We start from the raw sequence: 9,226 nt of genomic DNA, 5'->3' as shown, positions 1-9,226 counted from the left end.
TTTACCTTTCTATTGTGTCTTCTAATTCTCTGAAAAGTACTTCTTTCTTTCATTCATTTATTCATTATTTTTTTTGCTATTAGTCTTTATTTATTTATTTATTTATTTATTTGAGGTGTGCATATTTTTTCTTCTTTGTATGCTTCTTTTTATTTCTTTTGGCCTTCTGAGGTATGTTTGGTATGGGAGCTTTTTGTTTTACCCCTTGTGGGCTTTCTTGAACATGTCATGCCTCAACACTGGTGTTTGCTGTAAGAAGTTGCACCCTGACTCGGGCTGAACGGTGGTCAAGTAGGAATTAATCAAATCCATTGACGGTCTGACTAGGCTTGATAGTAACTAATCTTGTTAGGGTACAAGTTGCTGCTGAAATTTCGAGTGCTGACTAGAAGACTTGGGCTGATCACAAGCTCCTACATCTGTATTTCTACATTTATTCTTTAAATATTTCTTTATGTAGGTTTTGGCTTTGGTTAGCTTGAGCATTTTATTTTATTAGCTTTCATTCTTTAGGCCTAGGCTAAATTTTTGGGCTTGGGTCAATTTCTTTAATTTTTTTTGATCAGACAAGGAGGGGGAACCCCGGAGAAAACTAAACTAATTCGTTTCCCGAACTCTGCGACAGCAGACGGCACGCGGAAGATCATGGAAGAAGACCTACTCGCTCTCTAGGGGGCAAGTACTTAGGGTCGTCCACTCATTCTGCTGGCCTGTACTCAAATTAGAGAGCGTGTCTGCCACTCTATTCTACTCCCTATAGATCGCACGAATGGAAATTTTCCATCCTTTATTAAGCCACTTTCTTGCTGCCTGAATATCTACCTGAATCGGGCCTCTAAGTGTTACTCCTGTCGTTATCTAATTAATGACATTCTTAGCATCAGATTGAATTTCGACATCACAGATTCCCTTCTTCCAAGCCCAATCCATTCCTTTAACAATTGGTCTAGCTTCAATCACGGACGCATGACCATAATCTACTCTTTCCACAAAACCTTCCATCCACTCGCCTCTTTCATTGCGAATAACACCTCCAATACCTGCTACTTTCGAAGTAGCCTTGACGCTCCCATCAAATTTATGGTATATTGATGGTCTGACGAAGGATTCCACTTGATGAGCTTTAACACCTTTTCCGTTTCTTTAATTTATTTATTCTTTAGTCTAGTATGAGCCTCTTCTTTACGCCTTCTTTGATTTATGGTCACTTTTAGGCCATCATAGGTAAGACTATTTTTTGCTTATTAATAAAGCTATTATTTTGTTTTGTTTTTTTAGAAAAAACAAAAAACAAAAAACAAAAAATAAAATTGTAACATATATAAATAGCAAACGCCCTCTTATTCTTAAGTTAAATTTGAAGTCCAAGAGGGGGGAAGGAAGATAATTAATTAACGGAATTTGATTCACATCTGCCCTATCTTTCTAATATGGCCAAGTTTCAGTCCTGGCAAGCTGTTGAATGTTGATGGGATAAACAAGATCCGGGCCTCCACTGAAAGCCATCTTCCCAAGCAAAACATTCACTGCAGATGTGGGGTGATATGCATCCCAAAATACGTACTCTTCTCTGTTTGGGCATGGCGTCTCTAATGGAACACATGTTATCTCCCCATTCATCTTCCCAACTCCACAGCACCCACGATCAACAACGCTAAACCCTGAAAATAAATTATGTTAGTTTTATGCAATTAAGTGTCAATCTATCGCCGACATACAATAATCAGACATTATATTATAGGAATGAATGCATGGGTATCTTTTTTTTTTGGTATGTATAGTACCATATGTTGTGGAGTTGGCAATGATGTTCCGGAACATGTTTTGGATGTCAAGATAGACAAACTTGGCGTCTGGGAGGGCGGTGTTCAAGTGGGTCACCATCTGCTTCATATTGGCATTGAATGGATCAACGGCTTGGTTCACTTCATCTAAGCACTGCCCATTTTCAGTCCTGGCCACCATTGTTGGAATGCATCCCAGCTCTCCAATCCCAGCTACTACAAATTTCCTGCCTCCAAGATCGTACAATCTCTACAATCATTGTTCAAAAAAAAAAATTGTTCGAATATGAGATGACAAGTTAGGAATAGAACAAATAACCCCAGTCAGTTTGGCTAAGGATACGAACTTGTAACTTCGAATCTCAATCTTAGCTTCATGTTTTGAGCCAGTCAACTATAGACAACATTGGCTGATTTACCTTGTGACCCTTTGCTGGCTAGGGTTACAAGCACTCAATGTACACCTTCGGATAGTAGCTACCAATTCCATTGTCACCCCAAAAAAGTTAGGAATAGTATAACGCAACGCCAACCAATTTGGTTAAGGATACAAACTTGTAACCATAAGGTCACGAGTTCGAATCCTAACCTTAGATTCATTAGCTAATTTACCTTGTGACGTTTTGTCGACTAGGGTCACAAGCTCAATGTACACCCTCAGATAGTAGCTACCGGTTCCATCGTCACCCCAAAAAAGTTAGAATTTAGGAATAGTACAGGGTTACCCCAGCCAATTTGGTTATGGAAACAAACTTGTAACCATAAGGTCAAGAGTTCGAATCCCAACCTTAGTTTCATGGTTTGAGCCGAACAACTATGAGCAACATAGGCTGATTTACTTTGTTGTGACCCTTTGCTTGCTAGGGTCACAAGTCGAGAACTCAATGCTCACCATCGAATAATAACTACGAGTTCCATCATCACTCCAAAATAGTTCAGAAATATATAGTACAGGGTAGATAATAAATTTGTGTAGGTACTTACATAGAGATTTTGGGTGTATTGCTGAATCAAGAGATCAGCATACTGTTGAACAGTGTACATCATATTGGAAGGGTAACCCGGCATAAGGTAGTTGCTAAGGTAGTCATTGCTCCCTATCCCCACAAAGAAGAGGCATTTTGGTAAACCCTCTTTCACCACTTGTGCACTCAGATTGGCTGATAATTGATCTAAAGTCTTCACAAAATTTGTGATCTGATCCTTCAACGGAACGCGCTCTACCTAAAAACGTGAATCAAAATGAAAATTTGGAGAATTTTCTAAAAATGGAAAATTGAAAACTTGTTCTTCATTTCTCAACTCTAAAATGGTTATAAGATCGACTTACAAAGATTTGGCCTGTCATATCAAGAATACCGGCAGCAGCGGAGGCATAGTTTACTCCAAAACGCATTTGGTCGATGCTGGGAGGATTAGAGTATGGTGGAGCCAGCGGTAGTCCAAGCTGCTGGCCTACACATATTATATTGCCACGTTCAAAATAGTTTAGGCTCCAACTTTTCCAAAACCAATATTTATGAGTTATGACCCGCAATTCAAAATAAAAAATGAATTAATCGGTAACACTTGTGTGATACCGTCTCACAAGTCTCAATCCGTGAGACGGGATCGAATCTTTGAGTAGGTCGGATCTTGACCTCATTAATCAAAGATCTAACCCGTCTCACGAGTGGAGACTCGTGAGACAGTTTCACACAAGTTTTTGCCTTAATTGGGAGTAGTGTTATATATATACCAATTGCATCAACAATGGTGTAGCCATTAGAGAAGCGGCCGTTTGGACCGAGGGTGAAATCAATGCCATAGGGATGATAATTTGCCTTAGCAAGTGTCAACAAATTGTTGTTGTTTCCACTATCAGTGAGCGAGTCTCCAAATATGAACATAGCCGGCACCAAATCTCCGGGAGTTGGTGTCGGTGTTGGAGCCGGGGCCGGTGCCGGTGCCGGTGCCATTTCAGCTGTAACCTCGTTTCCATTCACAACTCTACCTCCACCAACGCTCAACAAAATGAACAACGCCCAAATTTTGGACACTGCAGCCATTTTGTGTTAGGAAATATTTCTTTTTTCCTTTTCGTGGGTGGGATTTTTGGACTTGATGTATAGAAATGCTGTTTTAATTGAAATGTCAAGAAATTCGAGAGGAGTTATTAGAATATATAGTGGAAATTCAAGATCAAAACATCCTGGGAACGAAGAGCCCATCCATTAGTTTAATTTTCTAATTTTTTGTTATTTTGTGTTTATTACGTTTTGACTGCTTAGATTTATATTATCTCATCTGTAGTGTACTTGAATGTCATATTTTCAAATTTGGTAATGATAATTTTGACTTTGAACATAGTTTATTAGTGTAATAAGAGTAAATGACCAACTAGAATATAACAATGATGCAGGCCAGTTAAGATTGATTATTGTAATTATACACTACATTCAAACAATTTATGTATTGATTCTAAATTTAAAATTAGTGCGTACCATGTAAGGGTGAAACGCATGAAACTGTAATGATAGCATTTAAAGTAATAGGGATTCTTTTTTAAAATTAATTAAGTTAAGAATTGAAGTTAATTAGTGACAGTCTGACAGATCATTATTATCTATTTTTATTGTCTAGTGGAATAATTAATGGATTTGTGAAATTATGAACAAATAAAGATGATATCAAAAAGAATATTACATTACATTACAACATTATTATTATTATTATTATTATTATTATTATTATGCAATGGAAATAAAAGAATAGTTTGGATTTGTCCACAAATTCTCACCTGGGGAGTGGTTCTTATATGATCAAGCCGGATTTATATATACACACACATATATATACCTCTCACGTAAAAACTTTGGACGAATCATGCCATTGAAATTAAAAAATCAATAGCTACGATTAAACATAAAGGCATAAAAGAAACATGCCTAATTAGCAAACACGTTTAAAGGGTAAATCCAGCAAAAAATACACTCCCTCATGTAAGTAGGGAAGAGTTTGAATTTTCCTCCAATTATACGTCTACCCATTCTAATTCACACTAGTAGCCCAGAATGCAGATCACCAACTGTGCAAAATGCACACTTAAAGTTAGAGTATATATGTTTTATAAATATTGTAAATTTGAAAGTTTGCAATAATTATAAAATTTATTTTCTTTTACTAAAACCCTTAACCATTGGTGAACTAACCATGATGGGTGTCTATGATTAGTCCATACTTCTTACATGAAGACCTTCTTCCTCTAGAATCACCAAAAATGCACACCACTGACAGTACATACAGTGCAAATGCACACTGCACCTACGAGACCACATGCATTGTACACAATATTGCAAACTTAAAAGTTTGGAATAATTATAAAATTAACACTATATTTTTTTTTTACTTAAACCCTCAACCTTTTCTTTTCAAAAAAAAAAAAAAAACTCTCAACCTTTTATGAACCATGATGCGTGGCAATGATGATCAGTCCTCACTTTTTACAAGAGGATCACGACTGGTTAAATTTTGAAAGTTGAATGACCATGGGTCGTTAAATTGGACCACGGAAGGTAATAATTTAAAAGTCCAAGGACCACAAGCGGTTAATTTAAAATTTTAGGATTAAACATGACAAAACTACTATACTCGGAATATCACATTATATGGCAATAATAGTGACTGTTTTGAATTTTCAACTAGACTCAAACAAAAATTATTTTGAAACGTGTTTTTAATTAAATTAGAATCTCCTATTCTAGTTTGGTAAATAATTCAAGGGAGCTGGTCATCATCACTTGTGGGAATCAAACCCGGGTTCTTTCAAAATTCTTTCCTACAAAGAGAATTCATTTGCCACTTAAGCTATACCATTGAGTTAACTCCTTTTCAAGTTTTGTTTTATTACGAAATGGTCCAAAAAAATTTATTTGGAAACTTTTGTTTTATATTACAATACAACACAAACGTTTCCGGACTTGTTTTGGGAAGTTACAAATGTAAAAATGTTCTTGAAATGAAAAAACACTGCCCTAAAAAATTTCTTACATCATAATGCTAGATTGTGTATCCGAAGTTGGGAAAATTCAAGTGCAATTCTTACAAAAACTTACTCCGATCACTACGTCTCATTTTATGTGTCGGGTTCGGTTAACAAGGCTTGACTAAAGTTATTTACAATTTAATTTTTCATAATATTAAATTTAGAATTAGTATGTAAAATTTATATATTTAGAAACTACATTGAAATTACTATTAAACACAAAAAATTAAATTTAAAGATTATAAGAAAATGCTAATAGAAATAAGCGAAGAAGAAAGAGTTGGTTTGATCAAATGAATAATAAGTAAGACAAATAAAATGTGATAAAGGGAGTATTATTTAAAATAAAAAAAAAAAGGAATTATATAATAAGGAGAGCGATAGTTAAAATCAATGCTTACTGCAAAATCTACCAAACTATAGTATGACCGTCAAAATTTGCATTTATTATAAAGCCATGATCTACCTCAATATTTTTTTTGGTAAATCTACGAGGTGTTATGTGTCTTTCTTTGTCCGTTCAACAGTCTGGGTCCACTCGACTAATTCTCACTCATTTCGGGAGGCACGAGAACCGGGTCTTTTTTTGTCCGTTTAACGGTCCGGGTCCACTAGACTAATCCTCGCTTGTTCCATGAGGCACGGGAGCTGGCCCAATGATAACATCACTCGTAGGAATCAAATTCAGGTTCCCCTGAAATTCTTCTTCACAAAAAGAACTTATTTGTCACTTGAGTTACCCTATTGAATTGATCTACCTCGATATTATTATGCACTACAAGACACAATTATACGGTCGAGAAACTTGTGACAAATAACAAGATTTGCATATGTTTTTTTTTTTTTTTTTTTTTGGATGAGAGAAACCTGTTTTAATTATTTAAGAGTACATGTGAATCATGCTACACGTACAGTTTACTTTCTTTAATTCAAAACCCCTCCCCAAATCGTGCTTGCATTTTTCATTGCACATGACTTTTTCTATGTAGACATCAAATTTCCTTTCTTACCCTTTTTTTTACCCTTTTTCTTTTTTTTTTTTGAATACTACTAACTCTATTACAATGCAGAGCACAAGAGTCAGTATTGCCTGCACTGAGGCTCGAACCCACCACCTCCCGTATAAAGGGAAGGGTGAAGAAAAGCATAGACAAGATACAATACAGCAAATTCCTTGAACTTCTAAAACAATTGCATATCAACGTACCTTTCCTTGACGCATTAGGTCAAATGCCGCGTTATGCAAAGTTCTTGAAAGATTTACTCACAAATAAGAGGAAGCTAGAAGAGTCAACTACGGTTTTGCTGGGGGAGGGATGCTCCGCCTACGTGCGCCATCAACCACAGAAGCTCACGGACCCCGGAAGCTTCACCATCCCGTGTCAAATTGGCGAAGCCGAGTTTAAGAGAGCTCTAGCGGACTCCGGGGCAAGCATCAATATAATGCCCTTTTGTCTCTTTAAGAAATTAGACTTGGGCAATTTAAAGCCCACTCGCATTTGTATCCAGTTGGCCGATAGATCAATCAAGCAACCCAAGGGGGTTGTAGAAGATGTGTTAGTGAGGGTAGACAAGTTCATTTTTCCCGTAGACTTTGTCATAATTGACATGGATGCCGATCAAGAGGTGCCATTGATTCTAGGTAGGCCGTTCTTGGCCACCGCTCGGGCCCTCATCGATGTAGGGAACGGGAAACTTGTCCTAAGGGTAGGAGATGAATGTGCTACCTTCGATGTGTCGAAGTTGACTAAGTACCCTTTGACTAAGGATGATGCGTGCTACTTTGTGGATATTTTCCATGAACACGTTAAGTCCGTTTACCCCAATCTTGTGGGCAAATTGAAAAATGACGCCCTCTTGAAAGTCTTGGATGACAATGATGACCTTGAATCTTTTACTTTCGATGATAACGCTTTGATTAATGAGAATGATGATGCTTTACATGAGATAGTATGTGATGATGATATACATGTTGATGATGATGTGTGTGATGTGAATGATATTGAATTTGTAAATTTCTTTGATGATTGTATTGATGATGCTATATATATCCATAAATTGATTGGTGAAGTTGAGGAGGTGATGGATGGAAATGAAGGGGATGATTTGTTGCATAATAAGAAAATAGATGAGAAAAAGAATATAGTAGAGGAGAAAGAAGTGAAAAGTGAGCTTAAAACCTTACCGGATAGTCTACAATATGCCTTTCTAGGAGAAAATTTGACTTTACCGGTAGTAATCTCATCAAAACTAGATAAAAATCAACAAGACAAGCTTGTGAACTTGTTAGGAAAATATAAAGGAGCAATAGGGTGGAAGTTACAAGACTTAAAAGGCATAAGTCCTAGCATGTGTACGCATAAGATCTTACTAGAAGAGAATGTTAAGCCGGTAGCCCAACCCCAAAAGAGGTTGAATCCAAATATGACCGAAGTGGTTAAGAACGAAGTAGTAAGACTTATGGATGTAGGAATGATCTATCCAATTTCTGATAGTGCGTGGGTAAGTCCTACCCACGTAGTGCCTAAAAAGGGAGGAATAACTGTAGTGAAAAATGACAAGGAAGAATTAATTCCTACACGAAGCGTAACGGGGTGGCGGGTTTGTATAGATTATAGAAGACTAAATGATGCCACTAGAAAGGACCACTTCCCTTTGCCCTTTATTGATCAGATGGTTGAGAAGGTGAGCGGGCATGCTTATTACTGTTTCTTAGATGGTATGAGCGGCTATTTCCAAATACCCGTAGCATTAGAGGACCAAGAGAAAACAACTTTTACTTGTCCTATGGGTACCTTTGCATACCGACGCATGCCATTCGGTTTGTGCAATGCGCCAGCGACCTTCATGAGGTGCATGCTAGCAATTTTTGAAGATTATATTGGGGAGTTCATGGAGGTGTTTATGGACGATTTCACCATATGGGGAGAAACCTATGACAAATGCTTAAGTAATCTAGAAAAAGTCCTCAAGCGTTGTTTAGAAGTGAACTTAGCACTTAGTTGGAAAAAGTGCTACTATATGGTAGAAGAGGGCATAGTATTGGGTCATAAGGTATCAAACAAAGGAATAGAGGTAGACAAAGCTAAAACGTCCGTGATTGACACCCTACCACCTCCAAACTCCCTCACAAGTTTAAGAAGCTTCTTAGGTCACGTCGGTTTCTACCGACGATTTATCAAGGATTTTTCCAAAATTGCTAGACCGTTGACCAAACTCCTAGAGAAAGATATAGAGTTTGAATTTGGAGAAGACTGTTTAGTTGCTTTCAAGACCCTTAAGGAGAAACTAGTGAGAGCACCGATTTTAGTTGGACCCGATTGGAACCTTCCATTCGAAATGATGTGCGACGCTACTGGGTTTTCAGTAGGAGTTGTGTTGGGGCAGAGGAAGGAAAAATACTTTCAACCAATAGCGT

At 37.2% G+C, this 9,226-nt stretch overlaps 1 protein-coding gene across 1 annotated transcript; it reads right to left on the bottom strand.

Moving 5' to 3' along the window:
* Positions 1-1,408: 1,408 nt before the first annotated feature.
* LOC116016075 (GDSL esterase/lipase At1g71691-like) lies at positions 1,409-3,832 on the bottom strand. The gene is made up of 5 exons (XM_031256239.1): positions 3,523-3,832; positions 3,115-3,239; positions 2,769-3,008; positions 1,785-2,034; positions 1,409-1,661 (listed from the first exon to the last, which is right to left on the bottom strand). The coding sequence occupies exons 1-5, from the start codon at positions 3,830-3,832 to the stop codon at positions 1,426-1,428; spliced, it is 1,161 nt and encodes a 386-aa protein (XP_031112099.1). The 3' UTR covers positions 1,409-1,425.
* Between the last annotated feature and the right edge of the window lie 5,394 nt (positions 3,833-9,226).

This window comes from Ipomoea triloba, chromosome 4, assembly GCF_003576645.1.
Source record: "Ipomoea triloba cultivar NCNSP0323 chromosome 4, ASM357664v1".
In the NCBI taxonomy this organism is placed as follows: domain Eukaryota; kingdom Viridiplantae; phylum Streptophyta; class Magnoliopsida; order Solanales; family Convolvulaceae; genus Ipomoea; species Ipomoea triloba.
Note: the sequence above shows the minus strand (reverse complement) of the source record. Positions and strands in the feature narration are given on the sequence as shown.

Excerpts from the sequence above, each read along its gene's own strand:
- LOC116016075 (XM_031256239.1), bottom strand. The coding sequence starts at position 3,832 with ATGGCTGCAGTGTCCAAAATTTGGGCGTTGTTCATTTTGTTGAGCGTT. Across the intron at positions 3,240-3,522 it reads CACCATTGTTGATGCAATTG|GCCAGCAGCTTGGACTACCG; the intron begins GTATATATATAA and ends TAATATGTGTAG. Across the intron at positions 1,662-1,784 it reads TGCCAACTCCACAACATATG|GGTTTAGCGTTGTTGATCGT; the intron begins GTACTATACATA and ends ATTTATTTTCAG.